Source organism: Stigmatopora argus, chromosome 21 (genome assembly GCF_051989625.1).
Source record: "Stigmatopora argus isolate UIUO_Sarg chromosome 21, RoL_Sarg_1.0, whole genome shotgun sequence".
In the NCBI taxonomy this organism is placed as follows: domain Eukaryota; kingdom Metazoa; phylum Chordata; class Actinopteri; order Syngnathiformes; family Syngnathidae; genus Stigmatopora; species Stigmatopora argus.
Window position 1 is genome coordinate 12,134,027 of NC_135407.1, and position 25,485 is coordinate 12,159,511.

Consider the following 25,485-nt stretch of genomic DNA (forward strand, 5'->3'; position numbering starts at 1 on the left):
TCAAAATTGCCCCTAGGTATGGGTGTGAGAGTGCATGGTTGTCCATCTCCTTGTGCCCTGCGATCGGCTGGCCACCGATTCAGGGTGTCCCCCGCCTCTGGCCCGGAGTCAGCTGGGATAGGCTCCAGCACCCCCCGTGACCCTAATGGCGATAAAGCGGTTCAGAAAATGAGATGAGAGCATACAGCCAGGTGTTGGCCAACCCGAGAGGCTGCTTTTGAGAACAACATGTGCACTGTTTTACCGCCGCAACTCCCTCGTGTAATGTCTCTACGAGCACTGAGCGCAGTGTTGCATTTTTTTCCAGTGTTTTTCCCCCCCGTTAGTCAGTGCAGAATTGGCCAGTTAATAGATGGCAAATTAGAACAAATAAAAATGTTTTTCCAATCCAATATCTTGTTTTTGGTCTTTTTTCAGAGGGTTGTAATGAATTAATTTGTTTTTAGTTCATTTCTATGGTAAACGTTGGTTTGAGATACGAGAAAATCGACATACGAGCTCAGTCCTGGAACGCATTAAGCTCGTATCTCAAGGTACCACTGTATTAAGAATCACATGCAATAGGTCAATATTTGCAGTGTTGACCCTTCTATTTCAAAAGCTTTGCAACTCTCCCTGGCATGCTGTCAATCCACTGTCGATTCTTTGTTCATTGCTCTGTTTTTAAGCAAGAGTGAGAGAGCCCAATCCCTTGACCGACGAGCAACCCCACACATGAATGGTCTCATGATGCATCACTTTTGGCATGAGACAAGACTGATGGTAGCGCTCACCTCATCTCACCCGAAAAAGCCTTCTTCCAGATGCCCCAAACAATCAGAAAGGGGATTCATCAAAGACAATGACTTTACCCCAGTCCTCAGTAGTTTGTAACTTCTGCAGAACATCAGTCTGTCCCTGATGTTTTTGCTGTGACCGGACTTTTTGTCGACGGACACTTGGTCCCCGGACGTTTGGTCGACGGACACTTGGTCCCTGGACGTTTGCTCGACGGACAGTTCGTCGAACGGACGTTTCGTCGAACGGACGTTTGGTCGACGGATTCGCCGCCGGACATTTCATCGAACGGACAATTCGTCGCTGGATTCACTCGCTCTCAAAATTATAATCATGAGAGAGAGAGAGAGTTTACTGTTGAAAGCGATCAACCAGGTAATCTCTCGCTCTCAAAATTATAATCATAAGAGTGAGTTTGTAATTGCATTGACAATGTAAGAGCATTAATATCTAAATATCTAATATCAAAATTATCAATAAATTGCGTATTATTGGCGTGTGTGTACATGTTATTCATCGCCGGATTCGCTCGCTCGCGCCCGGATTCGCTCGCTCTCAAAATTATAATCATGAGAGAGAGAGACTTTGTAAATGTCAGAGCATTAATATCTAAATATCTAATATCAAAATTATCAATAAGTTGCGTATTATTGGCATGTGTGTATATGTTATTTGTCGCCGGATTCGCTAGCTCTCAAAATTCTAATCATGAGAGAGAGAGAGACTTTGTAAATGTCAGAGCATTAATATGTAAAAATCTAATATCAAAATTATCAATAAGTTGCGTATTAGTGCCGTTTGTGTACATGCTATTCGTCACCGGATTCGCTCGTATTGGCGCGTGTAGATGTTTTTAAAACTACGGCCCGTTTTTTAATCTGGCGCACCGATGTTGTCCAAATTATAGTAAAAATCAATGACCTCATTCATTTCCCTTTGCCCTGCAATACCCTCGTTTCCCCAATAGATAACGCACTAGTCCAGACCTTTGGTGGATTGTAACTTGGAGAAAAACATGCCGCTCATCACCGCTCATCACTCTCAATTTAAAGACTGCTTTCTTTCGTTGAATAATATGTTCTTAATGTTGAAAGTAAATTTGAAAATACATTTTCACCTTCAATTGTGTCTTTTTTCTTACATTTCAATCCCCAGGTTTGATAAATTACATTGCGTGTCCAAATGCTCCTGGCCCGGCCGGCCCCTCAGTCAAATTTTAGTATCCATTCTGGTCCGCAAGTCAAAAAGTTTGCCCCTGTTTTATACTTGTATTGTCCCAAATTAAACACATTATCAATAAGCTGCCATTGACGGCGGTAGACGTCCGATTCATGTTGACTAAGGTGCAGATGCTATTTCTGTTATTAGAGCTCCATCTAGTGGAGGGGCCCCGGAGGAGGGCACAACAATTGTCCTCGAAACGTAGTCAGTCTGAGGACGTCTGGGCCAACCACGAGTAATGGGCCAGGTGCCTTGCCCTGGACAAACTCTGGGGGGCGATGTCGCATGCCGCTTCTCCCTGGACAGTCTTTGGAGGGGGGATGTCGTAGGCCATCTCGCCCTGGATGGTCTCTAGGGTGGTGAAGGCAATGTCGTAGCCCACCTAGACCTGGAAGCACGATGGGTCGCAGGCCGCCTCGCCCTGGAAGCAGGATTGCGGGGTGCAGACAGCAGCCCTGCCTGGGACACACACTGGAAAGGGGGCAGACATCATTCTTACCCTGTGAACACTATTCGCGGCAGACAACATCACAGGCGTTGCCCTCCTCCACGTCGCGGCCTTCCGCCTCACTGGCCGTCCTCCACGTTTACCTTACCAGCGCCGCCCCCGTCAGGGTCCCCATCTGCCTCACCGGCGCCACTGCCATCAGGGCTGCCGGCGTCAGGGCCCCCGTTTTCAATGTTGGCGCCGCCGCCAGGACCCAAGTCGTCAGTGTAAGTTACCGCGCTACACTTACTGTTTGGGAAGAGCCTCCAATACCATTTTACTTACAAACCATTGCACCCGGTTAAAGCACTGAAAAAGGCACTAACAAAAGAGAAAGACAATGCAAAAGCTTAATAGAAAAGTCAAAGAAAAAAAATTAACCCTTTTTCAATGTCAAATAAAAATGACAAAATCTGATTTAATCACTGATTTTTCATGGACAAAAAGTCTAAGTCAATGACAAAACTTTTTCCCGTTTGTGATTTTCAAAAACCAAGTCAATGAAAGTGATATCTTTTTTTTTTTAAATCAGCCATTTATTTCATAGTAACAATGCGACAAATCAACGAACAAAATTATGTATAACCATAACTATTACCTTTCAAGCAATCTTATAAAACATTTGCTTCGGTTTTTTATTTTTCTTATTACTTTTGGTTTTTCCTTAATGCCCCCTCCCTTTTTTTCTGACTGAGTCACTTGATAGAAGTCTGTTCTGTCGTCGTCTCAAAGTCCCCATGGCAACTATATCCGGCCAGTACAAAGACGTCACTTACGTGGTTTCCATTGTTCACGCATGCTGCTCGAAGCGGACGAGACGTTCTTAATGTAGGATTGAAATAGAACAGTAAAAAGTAAGTGATTATGTACTCTATCCCACAAAAAATGTCTGCAGCCACCTCTGTCTGTGCATTAGTTTTAACGAAATGATTAGCCGTCCCAAAATGTTTCAGTTGGAATTAGCAGTTAGCCGGTTAAGCATCCCATCTCGGGTTTGGGACGGCACCTTAACCACGACCACAGCTGTTCACTGGTCACTCCAGCAGCATTCCACTCCGATGAGTAATTTGGCAATAATCATTCGCGCCCCTATGAAAACTGAGGTCCATTCTATTCTTTTTACTGTCGTAACTCAACCGACGACTGTAATGCTTGCTACGTTGTCGTTAGCCCACATAGCATTTTAGACCCACACTAGAGCTGAGCGATATGACAAAAATTGTAATCACGTGTATATCAGTCGATATCGATAATTATCACGATAACTAACATCTTTTTTTTCTTTCAAATGTGAAACTTCAAACTGTGAATAAATAAAGTACTTTCCTCCTTATTCGATTATGAAAGATAGATTTATTTAACAAGGGAGAACATTCATGTTGATCAACATATATATGTAAATCAGTAAGATTGTATTTTTGTTCTGTTGTGCAATAAAAATATGACATCTCCCTACACTGAAAAGTAAAGCATAAAACCTGCAGAAATTTTGATAGGGTCTTTATTTTTTATAAAATTTTCTTCAAACCAAAAGTTGCTGTGCAATATGAAATAAATAAAATAACTGAAAACAACATCACCTTTGGCAAGCAGACTATTTTTAGCCTGACAAAAAGAAAGTGTAAATTTACCTCACATATGGCCATTTACAAAAAATACAATAAAAAAACTAATCTAATCAAATCAATTCATGTAATCTAATCTAATTACAGCTCAGTAAATTGTCTGAGGGAGTTACTTTTTTGTTGTAAACCAGCAATCTTTAAAAAAAAGATAAGTGATTCCTGTTTTCTCTGACTGTCTTTGTGTTAGTGGAGCGTGGATTAAAGCGCCGTCAGGTGAAACCACTTGCTGCCTCTCTTCTCGATGCTCTGGATTATAACAGCTCAGATGACAGTGATTTTGAAGTTGGAGATGCCTCAGGTAATGCATTAGCTTTCATTATGATTTGGTTTGATTCTCTTCTTTGAATGCAATTTTGTACATTGCCTTACAGTAGTATGTTTACTGTATTTTTTTTTCACAATGAAATACCTCTGTCTGTAACCCACGATCACCAAATTTAACAAAACGGTCTTTGGAAACTGGAGTGGACTATAAGGTGCAGATGTCCACATTCTATTATGTTATTTTTAGATTAAAAGGACATGCAACTTATTAGCCTTTGGAAACCCATACGTAAGATGGATTGATTATCGATATCGACCCCCTTTTTTAATTATTTTTTTATCGTGATAACAATTTTTGTCATGTGTCGCAGCTCTACATTAGAATTTTTCAAGTTACAAAACACTTTGTAACAATTTGTAAATTATTGTGCAGCTGGGCGATAAAACAATAACGATAATTATCGCGAAATAATTTTTGTCAATAATAATAAAAACTAGATAAAAATTCGATAAATTTAAACTTCAATTACACCACCCGACCACAACAGACAACGGGCACGCTGTTGCGACATGAACGCCAGTTCTAGTCCAACGCTCAGGAGAAGAAGAGGACGATAAAGAATTATGTTTTTAGCTTGGTTAGCAAAAAAGGCTAACACGGAGCATAGATGCAAAAGGACAATAACACGGCCTAAATGACCAATTATGAGATCCAGGACAACAAAAAGCGGATCCACTAAAAGATCCAAGTAAATTCTCCCTGGCGTTTTATTTCTTTTTTTTTTCCTTAAATGCCTCGTAATTACCTGTGCACACGACATTAGTATTGAAAATATCCTTAATCCACTGTCCTAATTTGATATCAAGGTGTATCCCCATTTTATGTAAATGTTCTGAAAATGTTGCAAAAATCAAAAAATTGTTTTCTTGGGTGGAAATGGGTTAAGTTCATCCAACTTTTGTATTAATTTTTTTGTAGATGGCCATATGTGGGGTAAATTTACACTTTCTTTTTGTGAGGCTGAAAATAGCGTGTGCGGTCGATTGGTCGCCGGTCTTTTGGTCGCCGGTCTTTTGGTCGCCCCGACCGCGACAACGGGCGACCAAAAGACCGGCGACAAAACAAGGTAAAACAACACGTCTACGCATCAATAAAAGCCAACAATGGCCATGAGCAGTTTCACTGCTCGACGTGTGAGTGTATAAGAGTTTGTATGTACATGCGTTGTCCCTTTAAGAAGCTACGTCAGTCAGGGTCTTAACAAGTTCTCCAACAAAAAACAAAAGTCCGGGAAATTGGGAGCTTTTCTTTAGCCTAATAATTACTAGGGCATTAAGTATGACCAAATAGTAATTCGCAGTTTGTATTTAGGGAATTTGAGCAACGATTTAAATGGTAGTTATCAATTACCTTCCGGGCGACCAAAAGACCGGCAACCAAAAGATTGGCGACCAAAAGATCGGCGACCAAAAGATCGGCGACCAAAAGATCGGCGACCAAAAGATCGGCGACCAAAAGACCGGCGACCAATCGACCGTGTACCGAAAATAGCGTAGCAATCGATTCGGAATCTATCGCTTTAACATTTTCGTTTTTTTCACAAGGGAAGTAAGTATTATTCAAGTTTACTAAACCACCAGTCTTTTGTTTCAAAGCAAATTCTAACATTTCCAGGGTTATTCTAAAGGAAGTGGATTACACAGCACTGGTAAGTCTTATCAATATGCCTGCTCGGGATAAGCGCAAAATGGATGGGAATTTGGATGAAACTTCTAATAAGAAACCCAGAAACTCGCAGAAGATTATTGGTCCGTATTTGACGAAATGTTATGTTAACGTTGTGGACATTTGAATTTGCCAATAAATGATCAACAAAGTATACTTTCTTCACTTTGTATAGTTATTTTCATTTGATTTCGTTTATTAAAAACATTTCAAATAATGTAAAAAAAAACATGATAACAATTTGATTTAAATTGTCCTACGTTATTATTATTTTTTACATTTTGTATCAATTTTGCGTGAATCCCATTCACTCCGGAAAAATTCTGGAAATCGGACAAATCGCATATCTGAAAAAAATCCACCTTCATCGAGGCTCTCTGCCGTCCAGTTCTCCGAGCAAGCTCTATTTTCAAATAAGCGCCACGGCTCTAATTATGGATAAAAATGATGGCCACAGCCCGCTACCTGCCATTTTTTTCTTGGTGCTGAGTTGAATGATAGTGCCCTGTCTTTCGCCATTTTCTTAGTGGCAAGCGGAAGACAGGGAAGTGTCTTTTGCTTGCGAGTTTCAATGTAAATTTTGACATTTTTATTAACTTTTATTTATACACGTTGTCCTGAAGCCTTGAAGTGGTGAAGGATCACAGTATGTGTATGCGTGTGTGCGTGTATGCTTGTGTGCGAGTGTGACAAAGGAGTGCCCCAACATACGAGGAAATTTATATACGAGTAAAATTTTGAGCAACTATTTATTTGCCTTGAGAAATTTTGAGATACGAGCATATAGCGGATGCGAGAGGCTGCTCATAAGAACATCATGGGCACTGTCTTTCTCTCTGGAACTCCCTCGTGCAAAGATCTCTACAAGCACTGGGCGGAGCGTTGCATTTTTTCTGTGTTTTTTTTTGCGTTCGTCAGTGCAGAATTAAGGGAACACACACTGGGTCCAAAGCAAGCCGGTGCAAATAAGAAAAATCATCACACGTGGTACTTCTGAGATACTGTATGAATCCAAAGGATTGTCTGTTGGATTGCACATTATCTGGGTCAATATCATAAGGAAGTTAATATGCCTATCTTTGTGAATGCAAAATATCAAAATTTTCAATTTGAAAAAAGTATCTTGACGAGAGCCTGATGCTTTTTAATGACAGAAATTACAATTTTCTTATCAGAAATTTAAGTTGTTATGGCGGCCATATTAGTACTAATGTCGAAATATCTTGATTCTTTCGATGGTTGATATTACCGTAATAGTTGGCACTTTCGAACAAGAAATACAAAGAAAGAAAATAAAAGCAACATTTTGTTTTATTTCATTATCACAAATCTACAATCATTTCCTTTCTGTGTTCCAAAAGGGTGTGGCCTGCATGTAGACAAATTCAAAAAGGAAATAACGTGATCAGTACAACCAGCAAGTGTCTGTAGCGGTCTAGTGTTCACCCACTCTCTGGGTGCAATACTAGCCTAAGATACACACACGTGTCAAGGCCAATATTTTAATGATCAGCCTTAACAACTAAAGTCATACCTCTTTTTGGGAGTGTCCAAGTTACAGGAAGTTTCAAGCTGATCACAGGAGAGAGAGATCTCTCCCAGTTACAAAAGGTTCTTTGATGTATGACCAAATGCCCCTTCAAGATAACATCTTTATAGTCTCCTTCCCGATATCCTGCAACCCTCACACAATAGTTCAGACAGGCGTCGGCCCCCCTGGGTAGTTCCTCTTTGTTGAATAAGGTGAAACTTCCCAAGGGCTCAAGACACTAATTCTATTAACTAACATTTCGACAGTCATACCAGAATCAGGATAACATATATAAAATAATTCCAACATAACCCTCCTGTTTATCCGGATTCAGCTATAAAATATCATCACCCATAACCTCTTCTTTTCAGATTTTCACATTACAGGATCACAAAAATAACAGAAAACGTTACACTCAAAAGTTAATGCCAGAGTCTTTAGCATCTTGGAACATGTCAGGCAGTCCCATGAACTGCATTTCCTCCTCATCCCCAGATGCGTCGGCGTCGTCATCATCCCGTGGTTCGCCTCCAGATGTCAATAAGGCATACATTTCTGATTTGACTGGTTGTATAGCATTTGTTATTAATCTTTCACATAACGCACGAATACAGGGAATGCAACAACATCCACAAGTTGTGAGAATGGCAGCAAAAACAGCGATTGACATTAAAACTGATACAATCAACTGTTTGTATCTGCCAAACATGCTACCAAATTCGCCCCACATTCAGGTGTCGATTCCAGAATGTTCTTTCATCTTGCTGTTGAGGGATCGAAGACCCTCCAGGGCCTTGGTTAAACTCCCGTCAGCTGCTGTGTTGTTAGGGATGAACGTGCAGCATTGGTCGCCAAAGATGGAGCACACGCCACCTTCCTCTGCCAGGAGCATGTCAACAGAAATTCTGTTCTGGAAGGCCATCAAGGAGGTCGCCGACAACTGTTCATGGATGGCTGCAAACCCTTCCTCTGTCCTGTTCCCCAGTCGTTGCACATTGCAATGGATGTAGTTGATTCTGTCCACATTTTTGTTAATAGTACACCACCAACACAGGAATGATTCAAAACCAGCTGCCATTTGGTCAGCGAGCTTATACTCATCTGGTACACCTCGGGGAACCCCGATGTTGTTGATGTAGATTGGGTCCCCTGACCCCATCCAAGAGCGGACCGCTTGGCTTTGCCTTTCCAGTGATGAGGCAGGACGTTTCCTGCACTTGTTTTCCAACTCGAGTCTATGTGGGCGGGGCGTTTAGATACGCCCAGGCTGTCACTGACAGTCCAGTCACTGTGATGTGGGTGACAACAGCTTTCACTGTGGCTTCTGTATACAGGTGCAAAGTCTATGGGAGGTCAGGGTTAAGTGAGGGGTGCTCGTGGCTGGTGAGTAGACGTCAGATGAGTTTCTTCACGGACAAGGGTTTTGACACCGTCCGACTTACAGTCCACTCAGAGTCACCTGTCTCGAACGACCTTGACCTGAATCGACTTTGACTTTTCAGCGATCTTTGCTGCTGTGGAGGTTGGTGAGTTAGGCCACGAATGGGTCTTCCCATCGTGGAGAGAACCAGGACTTCATTTTTATGACTCGGATCAGGATCCAGTCACCTGGCTACACCACCTCCTGCAAGATAGACAAAAGATCACGGCAGCTTACATGTTATTTGGATAAGTTTCTCTCCTTCCTTAGTCTCTCGTCATGGGTCATCTTCCCATAAAGGAAGTTGGAATGGTCTTCCAATAACTATCTCAAAAGGTGTTAATCTCAAGCTAGTTCCACCAGTTGTTTTGCCATGTTTTGGACTATGCTGTTTGAAAAATGAACTCCATTGTCACTCCAGATGATTCTGGAGATCCCATGTTCTTTACAGATCAATAAAATAACAAATTAAACAGTTCCTACAAAAAAATTTAAAATAGGTATTTATACCTGTTCACCATATCTCCCCCCTGTTGAGACATTTATGGCTCAATTATGGAATACATTTTTGGTAGGCACGGTAGGCCTTTAGCTTTGTACAGTTCGTCTGCAGACTGTTCTTGAGATCGGCTCAGTTTTGTTGTTGTGTATGCTGCTGTGTTCTGTCGTTGTCTTTAACACGTGCTTAACATTCATCATTATGTTTGTGAAAATTTAAATACCTTATCAGTCAAAATTAAACATGCTAGCTGATATTCTATTTTGAACACTGCTTCCTTGTTAAGATCAAAACCCATATTTGTTTTTTCCTCTTTCCTACAATTACACAAATTAACTAATCATACTAAGAATAGGAAAAATACAAAAAGCAAACCAGGCTGCTTTCTCCTCAGGAAAACAGCTTTCCCGTTCTCTGTAACAGTTTAGATTCACATCAATTAATATCCAGAAACAAAATGCACACATTTTTAATTCTAAATAGAATTGAACCCAGTAAAATGTAACCACCCCTTGTTTGTCAGGGTCAATATTTTTAGCATAATTGTATCCTTTAGAGCAGGGGTCTCAAACTTGCGGCCCGCGGGCCAACTGCGGCCCTCGGGACGATAATTTGCGGCCCCCGTCTTAATATGAAAGATCGATTTTTTTTTTTTAATTTTTTTTTTTTTTTTTTTTTTTTTTTTTTTTTACCCCATGATGGCGCCGTTTAAGTGGCAGCCAGTGGCAGTAGCTCTGTCCACTCATGTTTTTCTTGTTTTACAGCATGTTTTACATGAAAAATTAGAGGGAACATTGACATGCACCTGCTTGTGGCAGGTGTGATACTGGTGTGCCGATAGCGAGCAATGATGATGTCGTGACCGGATGATTCGCCTAAAGACGTTTCGCCGACGGACGTTTGACAGACGGACAGGTCGTACTAGTATTTGTTAGTTTAATGATTAAATACAAATACTAGTATTTGTATTTAATCATTAAACGCTGTTTTCAGCTGGATTTGACCGAATTTGAGAGCATTTTGAGCCGTTTGGCGAATGGACGTCTATAGACGTTTTTTTGCCTCCATCGCGATATCATCCAGTATTTGTATTTAATCAATAAATGCTGTTTTAGGATGGATTTGACCCGATTGCTGTCATTTTACGGCTCGGTTCTGCTACATCTGCCTGCCCAAGAGTGCTTATTCCCGGACTGCCATTGATGGTAGACGAACATTGATTTTTACTATAATTTGGACAACACCGGCGGCGGGCCGGATTAAAAATCCTAACGGGCCGTATATGGCCCGCGGGCCGAGGTTGAAAAACATGCACACACACGATCCGGCGGGGCGAGCGTTCGAATCCCGTTTCGGCGAAACCTCCGTTCGGCCGAATGAACGTTCGGTGGAACGTCCATTCGGCGACCTGCCCGTCTGTCAAACGTCCGTCGGCGAAACGTCTTTAGGCGAATCATCCGAGTACCGATGATGTCGCTCACACTGGTACACAGTGCGCTCAGGGAGGTTGTCTTTCTGCTCAGACCAACAAAAAATTAGAGGGAACTTTGGTTCGGAGCTGAATTAACCAATCACGGTGAGGTATACGGCTCTGGAGGGCGGGACATCGGCAGGGCTGTCCAGTGCCTCGCTCACTCACTCATTCATTCCTCCAATCAGCTGGGCGGAGGAGAAGCCGTGAGGCCGATCACTCCGCTCGGCGCGCACACTCCTCCGCTGCTCTCAGCATAGAACTGAATGAGGCGCTATGATCCGTGATCCAGCCTGTGTCAGTGTCTGTAGCCATCTCTGCGATTGAAACGGAGAGCGAAAGTGCACATGCGCCACAAACCCGCGCGACTGAATGTGAAAGATCAACCCGAGACTCATTCCAAGTGGAAAAACATATTACAGAGCCCCAGAGATGTCTCTTTCAAAGCCTGCCGTGAAGAGAAAGGTCGGTGATGAGCACAGACAGTTTCAAGAAAAGTGGGGAGTGCAATATTTCTTTGTTGAACACAGGGGCACCCCGACGTGTCTCATTTACACTGAAAAGTTGCGGTGCACAAGGAATACAATTTGAAACGTAATTGTACTACGAGACATGCTGAGCAGTACGAAAAATACCAGGGAGATGAGAGAGCCAACCAGGTTGCCAGTCTTAAAACACGTCTTCTGAGGCAACAGGATCTCTTCAAGAAGGCTACCAAAGACAGTAATGCAGCAGTCAAAGCTAGCTACGCCGTTTGTGAGTTGATTGATCCTGTGCTAAGTGATCCCAAATGGCTCATGGACTTGGCTTTTCTTGTTGATATCACACATGAGCTTAATGTACTGAACAAGAAGCTACAAGGCCAGGGGCAACTTGTCAGTGCTGCCTATGACAACGTGAGAGCATTCTGCACTAAACTTGTGTTATGGAAAGCCCAGCTCTCTCAGACAAACCTTTGCCATTTCCCAGCATGCAAGGCTCTCGTGGATGCAGGCACACCATTCAGTGGTCAGAAGTATGTTGAGGCCATTTCGAAGCTACGGGAGGAATTTGATCACAGATTTGCAGACTTCAAGACACACAAAGCCACATTTCAAATTTTTGCGGACCCCTTCTCCTTTGATGTGCAAGATGCCCCTCCTGAGCTTCAAATGGAGCTCATTGACCTGCAGTGCAACTCTGCACTCAAAGCCAAGTTCAGGGAGGTGAGTGGAGAAGCAGACAAGCTTGGGCAATTTTTGAGAGAGTTGACCCCCAGCTTCCCTGAACTTTCCCGAAGGTTCAAGCGGACCATGTGCCTTTTTGGGAGCACATACTTGTGTGAGAAGCTCTTCTCCACCTTGAACTTCAATAAGTCCAAGTACAGGTCCAGACTTACTGATGAGCATCTTCAAGCTCTACTGAGGGTCTCCACTGCTTCCTCCCTCAAGCCAAATGTGACTATGTGAGAAGAAGCGCTGCCAGGTCTCTAGCAGCAAGGAGTAGGCAAGAGAAGCCGTGTTCAGAATATTTCATGTTCAATGTTCCATTCAAGTTCAGAAAGTTAAAGGTTAAAGAGCTGTTAATACAGACATTTGAAACGGAATAAAAATAATTCATTTTCTCTACTTAGCCAGCCAGTGTATATCTACTGTATGCTCATTAGTATTATTTGGTTTTGTATTACTGATTGATTTATTTTTTATTCATCTTTAAGTTAATTTATTTAATTCATTATTTTTTGTTAAAAAATAAAGATATTTGATAACGTTGGAATGTTTTATCAGTGCTTTTCTTGTGGAAATCCTGATGCGGCCCAGTCTCACCCAGACTCGGCCTCTAGCGGCCCCCAGGTAAATTGAGTTCGAGACCCCTGCTTTAGAGCAAATAAAACCCATTACTTTTAAAATGCATACTAATCAAGTCCCAATTCATCTAACAATGTGTATTGCGTTGCATATTAACCTCAGTGTTTTTTTAATTCAAAATATCCCAATCTAGTAGTCTTATTATCAAATGTAACATTCCATTGTCTTCGGAGTTTGCCAATCATCTATAAAACTTTCTTAATCAATATTTTTCAATAGTCAGGCATAAAATTAAATTCTAGTTACATTTCTATCCATTGTAGTTTCTCTTTTCTCTCTAATTGTTTACTTTAACTATATGTAAGAAGATCTAGTCACAATTGTTTACTTTAACTATCTGTAAGAAGGTGTAGTCTCAATTGAAACGCTTTTTTTATATGGAGACAATAAAACCAATATAAAAATTCCTCATGGCTTACAGCATTGCTCCCCGAGCAATAATCTTTCCAATTAATATTGGAGTGCTTGCCATTTTGTCTGATTACGTCAAAAAGTTTATCTTACCTGTCTCCTCATACGTTTCAACTGAGAGAACCTTCTTACAGTGCACAAAATGGATCCGCTATTTTCATGTCTGCGGTCTGTCAGGTCAGGAACACTTGCACTCTCATCCCGGGTTGCTCATCATGTTTCCTGTTGAGAAATGCAATCTCCCTCTGCCAACCCAAAATTAATGCGTTTCTTTAAAGTTATTTCTTTTATGCAGACATATGATTAGCCTCATCCTCCAATTCCAATCGTGTAGTTAATAATGGCGTTTGGTACATTCCACTAAATTGGATTTCCATTTTTTTTTTTTTCGGAACGAAATATGGAAACTTTTGTCAATTCAGTCAATTATTCTGTTAACACAATTTGGATGCCATTATCACAATAAATCAATAGTACTTTGGAATTTGGTATCAAGCACTGTCTTTTCAGTGCTCCTAAATTTTGCATAGCAGATTTGTTTCTCCACTTCAAATTTCACGTTTGGAGTACTGCTGCTTTTACCATTAAAATTTCATTTGACTAAACAATTTTCCATAATTTTCATCAAAAATTGATTTCAAATTTCTAAATCATTTTCCACCTTGATATCTGATTGATTATATCTTGATGGTCGGCCAATTAAAAACACAAAAAGACAAACAAACAACCATTCATGCTTACACTCATTTTCAGAAATCAGTGGTCTGCAATTTTTCATCACTGGTGAAGAGCGCCATCCCCAGTCTGGGGCTTCTTGGCAGCTAACCACCTTTTTGCTGTGCTATCAGCCTAATCATTCTCAAAAGAAATAGGTTAATGTTGTTTGGTTGACATCAACTGTTTGATACTAATGCAATTAATATTCTAATAGTCATTAATATGAACCACGCTAAAGCACATTCCACCTGTTCCGGGCAAAACAAGGAATGTCTTTCTGTGCACCGAAAAACAGTTCATGCCTCTTCCGTCCTAGGGAAATCATGCCTATCCTAAATCAATTATTTTATCTAAACCAGCCAGGTATTATTTACCGTAATTACTCGAATATAACGCGCACTCGAAAATAACACGCAGGTAATTTTGGGCCAAAAAAATCTGGAAAAACGCAGTACTCGAATATAGTGCGCACCTAAAATTTCCCGCTGACGAAAATCAGAAATCTTACCTTTTTTTCTTCGTTTCACGATTGTTTTGTTCAAAACCGGATAGAGAAATCTTCAGGAACGAGCGTGTCGAGTGTCGTCCAGTTGGTGGAGTTATGCGTTTGAATTTTAGGGCAATAGATGATACACAGAGTGGACAAACATATCATGTAGACATGTTATGTTGCAATACCTTTTAGACTTCCTTGAACATTGACTACATTTCAATTGACAATACCATGTTTTAATTCAAATATCTATTGTCATTCTCAAACAAAAAAAGGAACATACAAATTGAATAAATAAATGATTTGAAGATATGCACAATGGAAAAGACTATCACATGTAACAAGGGAATGTACTGCCCCCCGCTGGACATATTTCTAAATACAAGTACGTACTACACTACAATGTAGTATTCTACTTTCCAGCTTATTAATGCAGGATTGTGATGTTTGTGAGGCTTGACGATCTTTAATATGCGTGTATTTTGAATTCAAAGTTGGAATTTGCACAATGTCCGTGCGTCAAAGTGAGTTTGACTGCTTTTTTCGATCGAAAATTTGTAATTTATTTTAGTTATTGATTATAACACGCACCCCCAACTATTGGAATTAATTATATAGCAAAAATATGCGTGTTATATTCGAGTAATTACGGTACTTAATAATTTGGATGAATGCCATTTCTGCATTGTTTCCATGTTTGATATCATTAATAATTTGGATGATTCTTAATACTTAAGTCTAAATCGCAAATCACTCTCATATTTCTAAAACCAATAGTTAAAGCTCTGGCTGAATTCCTATCCGCTCTAAGAAGGCGGTTTTATTTAAAATAAGAGCCATTTTCTGTGCTCACTATTACCTCAATTACAATTTAGGGAAAATAACCTTTCACTAGGCATTTCCTAATATACATTTCAGTGTTTAATAAAAGACCCATAATTTTTCACTAATATATCATAACACTATCAACTATCTCTCTCTTTCTCTACATCTCTCTGTCTCTCTCTCTCTCTCTCTCTCTCTACATTTCTCTATCTTTCTCTAAAACTCTCTGTCAACTTTCTCTGTCTACATTTCTCTTTACCTACATCTCTCTCTCTCTCTTTACATTCCTCTGTCTCTTTCTGTCCCTACATCTCTGTCTCTTTCTCTTTGTTCTATCTATCCAATAGTTCAGACAGACGTCGGCCCCCCTGGGTAGTTCCTCTTTGTTGAATAAGGTGAAACTTCCCAAGGGCTCAAGACACTAATTCTATTAACTAACATTTCGACAGTCATACCAGAATCAGGATAACTTATATAAAATAATCCCAACAGTAATCACAGGACAAACTGGAAAACGCCCAAACCACAAACATAGCACTAATGGGAGACATCTGCGTACAGAGGCTATGTTATGCACAATAACAGCGCGTCGTGTGTCAGCTGGTCTAGTTCTGGGTTTTTGCTCAAAATCGGAAGCAAAAAAATCTCAAATTTTTCGTTCGAGCTCCGTTTTGTTCGAAGTCTGGGACGTTCAAAAACCGAGGTACCACTGTATTTTAATTCTAAGGATTATTATTAACACGCAAGCAACCTTCGTGCGAAGGGCTCTATTGTAATGCTAAGGTTTGTTAGGGTCCGAGCACCCTTTGTGCAAAGGGCCCTATTGTAATTCTAAGGATAATCATTATGGCCCGAGCACACTTCGGTGCAAAGGGCTCTGGTGTAATTATAAACTTACCGTATTTTCACACAAAACACACCGTGTGATAGGTCGCCGTCTCATTTGCGGGTATTTTCAGTTTTTTGTCAATAGATTGGGCGCTTCTTCAGAAAAGGCGCTAGCATGACGCTAGCGTATCTATGTTATACTGGCCGGTAGCGTATGTTATGCTATCCGCTAGCGTGTTTTTTTAAAGACAGCACGAGAATAGCTAGGTTTGATAATGCTTTATTGAGGTAAAAGGTACACTCTGATATAAAGAGATTGGTGTTCAACATGCTAGGCTCCACTGTCAGTCACAGTTGTGTATTCCGGGAACTTGATTCCAGCCATGGCGAAAGCTCGAACAACAGTGCTGGCCGACACTTGAGGCCAGTCATGCACAATCCATTGAAACTCGCGACATGCATCACTCCCAAGCCTTTGATTCTCCTTGCTATTATATCGGCATCGACAATTCATTCCAAATCGTCACGTAACTCGTGCGAAGCTGCCTGCCCGAACTACTATGTTGGCCAGCCATTAGCAATCCATTAGCAAAGCTTTTAAATTGTATTCGATCCATGGCTTCAGTCCATTTTCCAAGCGTTCACACCCGCATTCTGTTGTCATTCACGTCAGGCATTTCCTCTGTATAGCTTTAATGTGCTGTTTCTTTCGTTATTGAGAGTGCTTTTGAGGGTTAAAAGCGCTGCAAGCACACAAAGTCAAATGCCTTGTCACTCCCCTGGGATGTTTTGAATGGATTTACCGTAATGCTTGGAATGCGCGGGTAAGCTATTTTTAGGGTGAACGTCTGCTGGGTTGATCGCAATAAGTAGCATGCCGGCACGAAATACAAGCGGTCAGGGCCATACAAAAATTTAATTTTGTGCATAGACAAGGCGCACCGACCGGTTGGGCGCATCGACCATTTTAGAGAAAATGTTAGACTATTAAGTTTGCCCTATAGGTGTGAAAATTAAACCATGAGGACGGTCGAACTTGTTGATTAAAGCTGTCTTTACCATGAAGCCACCCTGCGGCATCCCCACACATGAAGAGCGTCCGGCGATCCGAGTAAACCCTAGCACTTTGAGTTCATTTTTGAATAAATGTCCGGGAAGCTATTCACGTCCAAAAAAACGCATCGCTGCCTGTTCCGGCCGGGGCCGGGTCACGGAGCAGACCTTGCCTGGCGCCGGTACGTGCTGACCGGCCGCTCGAGGCAGCGCACCCATCCAAAGAAGAAACGGGTCCCTGACTTCTTCCATTTTTGATCTGTCTATCGCTTGTGAGTTTCAGCATGGATTTTGACATTTTTATGAAGTTTTTTATACTTCAGAAAAAAATCCGAAATGTAGAGCCGCAAAGTATTGTATTTTTGTATTGGCGCGAAAACATGTAGTTGTTCGAAAATCGCGGCCATATCTTGTCTACATTATCCATGATATTCGAGGGTTTACTGTATATATTTTCAATGCAATAAAACTAAATACAGTCCCTTCAAAACAGTTACAACTCCACTCTAATTTAACAATTAATGAAAGCAGCAAAATTCAATTCAAAGCTTTTTTTCTAATTGAACTACTCGATTCCATCGCTTTATTGTTGCATCTCTTAACAGTTTCCCAAGAGAAGTAGAGAATTTATGGTTATCTATTTCTTGACTTAGCATGACAATTTTATTCTTTCAATGTAACTTCAAGTGACCTTTTTGCCCCTTTTGCGTCCTATTAGGATCGGATGGGACTGGTAAAGGCAGTGATGAGGAAGGTTCTAAACGAAGTGCTACTGGCTCTCCAAGTGACTCGGACTCAGCATGTTCAATAGATGATGGAATAGAAGAGCCAGCAGATCCTACTGCTGTGGATTCCCTGCCAGAAGATGAAGAAACGACAAAAGAGCAGCTCTTGATGGACGCTACTACTAAAGATACCCCTGTTTCAAGTCAACCCAAAGGCAGGCGAAAGAGCAAGAAGGTTTCAGAGACCTCAGAGTCCATTGGAGAAGCGGACATTGTTTCTACCTTGTTGTCTGGACCTGCCCCTGATAATGTAGTAAACATGGCTGAGCCCAAAAAATGGAACTTTCGCAGAAACCGTCCCCTGCTTCACTTTACAACCATTGAGGATCTAAATGAGATGGATGACTATGATAGTGAAGATGACAATGACTGGAGACCCTCAGTTGGGAAGAAAAAAGGCAAGGTAACCACCCAGAAAGGGGGCACAGAGGAAGATGATGCCAGTGCAGATAATGATGGGGACGATGATGGGGACGATGATGATGACGACAAGGATGATGATGATGATGATGATGATGATAAGGATGATTATGACGATGGCATTGGTGATGATGATGAGGAAGATGAAGAAAACAGTAGTAATGAAAGTGACAAGGACGTGGAGAAACCCAAGAAGTCTAAGAATACCAACACATTTGATGATGAATTAACAAATGACAGCATGTCTCAAGGAAAAGGAAATGAGGTAAGCAATCAGTCAATCAGTCCTTGGAAAAACAAAAACTGCTTCTAAATACATACATGCTTAACCATTATGCCAACGTTATTAAATAAACCCTGTATTTATTTGGTGTTAATTTTAGGGGGTGTTAATTACTTGTGCATTTTTGGATAACAAAAGTGGCAGTGGCACGAAATTGTCACGTTTTGTTGGGGTTTTGGTGGAGATGTGTGTGTGTGTGTGTGCCCGTGTATGTTTTCCTTGTGTGCGCGGGCTGGGTGACTGTGTGTTGTTAGCCTCTAATACCCCTCCTGGCTTCCCTTTACTCTCGTGGCCAGCTGTTTGTATTTTGTGATTAGCCCTGTGTTATTTAAGCGTGTCTCTTGTGGCATCTTGTAGGAGTATTACCTCGTGTACCTTACCTTTTTACTGAGACATTCAGCAGGTACAGTAGATTATTTTCAATTAATTAAAAATCAACCCCATATCACAAAAAGTTGAAAAAAATGAAAAAATAAAAATTGTTGACGCTCGCCACGCTAAAGCTAATGCTAACAAATGCTACAAGGTACATTTAGAATGTGGCCATCACTCAGTTAAAAGGTTAAAGGCTAAAGCAATGTTTTATGTTCTTTTTTTCCAAGATTAAAAAAAAAATACCATTATTACTAAACATAAGCTTCTCTTGTTGGCTCCTTGGTTTAAGGTGGTTTTGACCTTCTACTCGTCCTCTTTGTTAGTCAATCGGCAGCAGCCACAGCCGACACTCGTGCCGGTTTAGTACTTCAGCGGAAAACTGCCAGGAAGTGAACCTAATATACTATCATTTAAATTGTTCCGCTGTCCTTTTCCTTGCCCGAAACTCTGGTATCCTGAGCCTCACCATTTTCAAGAGACTGCATGGCGAAATTTATTTACATCATCAATCGTTGACAGTATGTTTTGCTCGCTTATACTTTTGTCATCTACAACGTCGACTAGTCGAGGCATCTTAACGATTAGAGGTTTGTGTGCATTCAATCGATGTGGAATGACCCAAAGACAATGGATGCCCAAATGTTAATCTTCGGCCAATAGAGATTTTACTTTAAAAAGCTTTTTTTCATTACCAAAATTTATAAAATATTTATTTTCTTCGGCTGTACCAAACAATTTTTCTATTACTCAAATGGCTGTAGTGGGTGCAGATTTTCGTTCAAACCCATAAAGAAGACTCACTCCCTTTTTACCAATCTGTTGACCTACTAGTGCAATCAATGAGTTCCAGTCAGGTGCTTCTTGTTTTCTGCAGAAATCTCATTGGGTAATCTGTCTGTGCCTGGCTCGGTTGGAACAAAAACCTGCACCCACAGTGGCCGTTGAAGAGCGATTTGCCCACCCCTGGTCTATTGTTTCATTTTTGAACTAATATAGGGATCTTTTTTTGGGGCTGACCATCATTAGTTTACAAATTCAGAAATTAAATGAAGTCACTTTTTAGGCAAGCGTCATAACGTATGAACATAATTGAAGTTTTCCTCTTTCTGTGCATTTAAGTAAACAATGTGAGCGCAGCCCAAGTAAAATAATTAACTAAAAAATGGAATAAAAGAAAAATATCACAATGTCCTATGGGATCACACCAGCTGCGGAGAAGATTCTTTATTGGTACATTAACGCAGCTGTACGAGTCCTACCCCGAGCAAAAAGTATGGAATCACCAGTCTTGGGCTAACACTCTCCAGACATTTTATTCTTTATAACAAAATAAAAATGACATTTTCCAATAGTGCAACTCTGGGATTCAGAAACACTAGAAGAAATGAATAGAAAACATTGTGGTGGTCACTAATGTTTATTTTATGGAATCACTCCAATTTGAAGAAAAAATATATCAAGAAAAACACAAAGAAAAAAACAATCAAAACACATTACTAGTATTTATTTGTACCACCTCTGCCTTTAACGGCAGCTTGCAGTTTCCGACGCATGGACTTGATCAATGACAAACAGTATTCTTCTTCTGGTGCCCACTCTCTTTTATCGCAGTTGCCAGATAATCTTTGAAGGTTGGAACCTTGCTGTGGACATTTTTTTCCCAATTCTTACCACAGTTTTTCAATTTTAATGCGTCTTTCCCCAAGGAATGCTTTCACAGTTTTTGCTGTATGGTATGATGCATTGTTATCTTGGAAAATGTTTTCATCATCCCCACACATCTTTTCAATTGCAGCGACAAGACAGCTTTACAAAATGTAAACAAAAATGTGTGCTTTTATTGAAGATTTAACCTCAGCCATCTCAGTGCCTTTACCTGATATGTATGCATATCATCAAGGACTGTTAGAATTTTGATGTTTTCTTTCGGCAGTCCTCTTTGTAAATCTAACTGGAACGGCAACAAACAAAAGTTCATCATCACCTTCTCCACTGCAGATTCTTGACTTCTCATTGAAGATAACTTTCATCCAGTCATTCACAGCCCATAGTTGCCTCCTTAGCTCAGGGTTGGGCAAACTTTTTGGCCCGGGGGCCACGTTGACTTTAAAAAATTTGACAGGCGGGCCTGGGTCAGCACAAGATACGATACATATAAAAAACTGCATCCGTTAACAGTACATATGAAATATACAGAAAAAAAAGGACTAAAGTATGAACATACTCATCACTCATCTGGATGCAAACATATTTGAATTATTTAGATGGACTTACCATTAGTGGTCGATCGATGCGGTATTTTAACAGGCCGATTCTGATTTTTAAAATAAAACTCAGTCAATTGCTGATGTTGGCAGTCAAATTAGACTTGACATGCATGAAACTGCACGGTGACAAAGACAAAATGCCATAACGCAAGACCATGCGGCCGATACGATAATTTATTTCAAAATAGAGAAAAGATAAACAGATAAACGCTAAACAAAATGTATTTTGGCTTTATGGGAGAGTAATCCATCAGAAACCTTTTCTGCGCACATGCCACAAACGGTTGCTTGAGGTACTGTGGGGCAAATAAGTATTTGGTCAAACACCATGTGTGCAAATTCTCCTACTTGAAAAGATAAGAGAGGCTTGTAATTGTCAACATGAGTAAACCTCAACCCTGAGTGACAGAATGTGAAAAAAAAACAGAAAATCACTTTGATTTTTAAATAATTTATTTCCAAATTAGAGTGGAAAATAAGTATTTGGTCAACTACAAACAATCAAGATTTCTGGCTGTCAAAGAGGTCTAACGTCTAACGAGGTCTCCACTCATTACCTGTATTAATAGCATCTGTTTTAACTCATCGGTATTAAAGACGCCTGTCTACAACCTCAACCTCTCGCACTCCAAACTCCACTATGGCCAAGACCAAAGAGCTGTCGAAGGATACCAGAGACAAAATTGTAGGCCTGCACCAGGCTGGGAAGACTGAATCTACAATAGATAAAATGCTTGGTGTAAAGAAATCAACTGTGGGAGCAATTATTAGAAGATGGAAGACATACAAGACCACTGATAATCTCTGTCGATCTGGCGATCCATGCAAGATCTCATCCCGTGGCATCAAAATGATATCGGGGGCCCTAGTGAATGACCTACAGAGAGCTGGGACCAGCTACTATCAGTAACGCAATGCACCGCCAGGGACTCAAATCCTGCACTGCCAGACGTGTCCCCCTGCTGAAGTCAGTACACATCCAGGCCTGTCTGCGGTTCGCTAGAGAGCATTTGGGTGATCCAGAAGAGGACTGGGAGAATGTGTTATGGTCAGATGAAACCAAAATAGAACTATTTAGTAGAAACACAGGTTCTCGTGTTTGGAGGAGAAAGAATACTGAATTGCATCCGAAGAACACCATACCCACTGTGAAGCATAGGGGTGGAACCATCATGCTTTGCGGCTGTTTTTCTGCAAAGGGACCAGGACGGCTGATCTGTGTAAAGGAAAGAATGAATGGGGCCATGTATCGAGAGATTTTGAGTAAAAATCGCCTTCCATCAGCAAGGACATTGAATATGAGACATGGCTGGGTCTTTCAGCATGACAGTGATCCCAAACACACAGCCAGGGCAACAAAGGAGTGGCTTCGTAAGAAGCATTTCAAGGTCCTAGCGTGGCCTAGCCAGTCTCTAGATCTCAACCCCATAGAAAATCTGTGGAGGGAGTTTAAACTCTGTGTTGCCTAACGACAGCCCCAAAACATCACTGCTCTCGAGGAGATCTGCATGGAGGAATGGGCCAAAATACCAGCAACAGTGTGTGAAAAGCTTGTGAGATTTACAGAAAATGTTTGGCCTCCGTTAATGCCAACAAAGGGTACATATACATTTACTATTTTTCTTTCTCCACATTCTGTCTCTCATTGTTGAGGTTTACCAATGTTGACAATTACAGGCCTATCTAATCTTTTCAAGTAGGATAACTTGCACAATTGGTGGTTGACTAAATACTTATTTGCCCCACTGTATGCTAAAGCAAATTTAGACAAGCCCGCTTCATTTTGGAATCAAGTGCTGTGGATTGATGAAACTAAAATTGAGGTACTTGAACATAACAAGGGGGGATACGCCTGGCGGAGGAAGAACACAGTATTCCAAGACACATTTAGTACCCACAGTAAAATTTGATGGTGGTTCCATCCTGCTGTGGGGCTCTGTTGCCAGTGCAGATACTGGTATTCTTAAACTTGAAGGTCACATGGATTCCTGTCAGTATCAGCAGATATTTACGAACAATGTTCCAGATTCAGTGAGATTTGAAGTTTCGCTTGGGCAGGATACTTCAACAAGACAACTACCCTAAACACTGCTCAAATTCTCATAAGGCATTCATGCAGAGGTATAAGTACAACTTTCTGGAATGGCCATCTCCATCACCAGACCGGAGTATTATTGAAAATCTGTGGTATGATTTAAAGCGGGCTGTCCATGCTGGGAAACCATTAAACCTGACTAAACTGAAGACATTTTGTAAAGAAGAATGGTCAAAAATACCTACCAGACCGTGGCCGGATGATTCGCCTAAAGACATTTCGCCAACGGACGTTTGACAGACGGACATGTCGCCGAATGGACGTTCCACCGAACGGTCATTCGGCCGAACGCCTTCAAGATCTTCCTTTATAAATCATTGGTTGTTTGGATCAGCAATTTTACAAAATCCACAGAAAGTGTGCAATAATTACTTAAAGAAAAGTAGGCAGGTACATAAATTTGGGCAAGCCAACAGGAACAAATACATCAATATTTAGTAAAGCCTCTTTTTGCAGAAATAACACCCTCCTAAACGTATCCTGTAGCTTCCAATGAGTGTCTGGTAGGGTACTCGGATGATTCGCCTAAAGACGTTTCGCCGACGGACGTTTGACAGACGGACAGGTCACCGAATGGACGTTCCACCGAACGGTCATTCGGCCGAACGGCCGTTCCGCCGAATGGAGGTTCGGCCGAACGGCTGTTCCGCCGAATGGAGGTTCGGCCGAACGGAGGTTTCGCTGAAACGGGATTCGCGCGCTCGCCCCGCCCTTGGATCGTGTGTGTACATGTTCTGCAACCTCGGCCCGCGGGCCATATACGGCCCGTTAGGATTTTTAATCCGGCCTGCCGAGTAGGTAAATCATATCCCTACGGTCATCGGAGGGGTTTCTCCCCGGGAACAGTGCTTCGTGGGCGGATTTTAATGACACATGCCGAGTTTCATTATCGAGCTCCATATATTTCCCGAGTTTGAGCACTTTAAAAATCGGCGGGGGTTCCCACATAGCTGAGCTTCCCACGTATTGATTGTGGGTAATGAAGTTTTATTCTGAGAAAGGTATGGGTGTTGTGTGCAGGAGTATATTTCATTACCCAGAAAGCCTTCTTTTTGCATGCGCGTTGTGCGTTTCCTGGTCCGAGGAGGAACTCGTTTGTATTATTCGTTCCGTGCTCGTAAATATTGTTATACACGAAAGATATGCAAAAAAGACCTGGCCGTAAGACGAGCATTTTGTATGACGAGCGGTCGTATGACGAGGTACCACTGTACTCGTGCACACAACACCCATAGGCAATGGCAACCTTTCTCAGAATAAAACTTCATTACCCACAATCAATACGTGGGTAAGCTCACCTATTGTATATCCTGTTATTCTTTCTAAGGAAAGAAGCTCCCACGATCGTTCTTTAAAGACTATTTCTCGTTAGCAATTGGTCGTGCGTTATCCTATTGTGAGGACATTTGTGTGCATCATTTTGGGAATATTTTGAAGGCAATACAACAGCCCCGGAAAAACTCTCCCTCTTAGTGCAACACATGAAAGAGGCAGCAGCACTTACAATACCGGTCAAAGTTATCCGCCAGAAGGAGCTCCCATGGTTGACACAGGACCTGAAGTACCTCATCCGCGAAAGGAATCGACTACGTCGAGACCTCCAACAAAATAGGAAAGAATGGACAGCACTCTGTCAACAGATCAAACAAAAAACCACTGAAGCGAAAAGAAACGCATGGCGCTTACACCTCGCCAAGATCGCCGAGACAAGATCTACGGGACAAGCCTGGTCCTTAGTAAAATCCCTCTCAGGCCCCAAAACACAACAATCTGGCGAGTCCCTGGTCTACAAGAACAAGGAGTACGTGAGTGACCAAGCTAAGGCAACAGCATTTAAATGGGAATATGCCTCGGTCAGCGGACGCAAGAGTGACAAGCGGAGCAGACGAGCAGTGCGTTCTCTACGTACAGCTACCCGCAGACTGCTCGGCTCACCGCGACAAGTCCTCGAGCTCCCGTTAACTGATACTGAACTGCAGACAGCGCTGTCCCAACTTAAAGCGGGTAAGGCAGCTGGACTCGACGACATAGCCCCGGACCTTCTAAAAAATCTCCCGGCAAACAT

At 41.5% G+C, this 25,485-nt stretch overlaps 1 protein-coding gene across 6 annotated transcripts in view; it reads left to right on the top strand.

Annotated features, from left to right (window-relative positions):
- Positions 1 to 1,638: 1,638 nt before the first annotated feature.
- The window catches only part of phf14 (PHD finger protein 14), a 155,514-nt gene continuing 131,667 nt past the window's right edge, over positions 1,639 to 25,485 (top strand). For 2 of the 6 annotated variants that reach the window (XM_077591021.1, XM_077591017.1), the window contains exons 1-3: positions 1,642 to 3,339; positions 4,298 to 4,408; positions 17,914 to 18,665. In XM_077591021.1, coding sequence (XP_077447147.1) covers position 3,339; positions 4,298 to 4,408; positions 17,914 to 18,665 — 864 coding nt within the window. In that variant the 5' untranslated portion in view covers positions 1,642 to 3,338. Of the gene's footprint in view, positions 3,340 to 4,297; positions 4,409 to 17,913; positions 18,666 to 25,485 lie in introns of all 6 variants that reach the window. The other 4 variants (XM_077591020.1, XM_077591018.1, XM_077591015.1 and 1 more) reach the window with 4 other exon arrangements.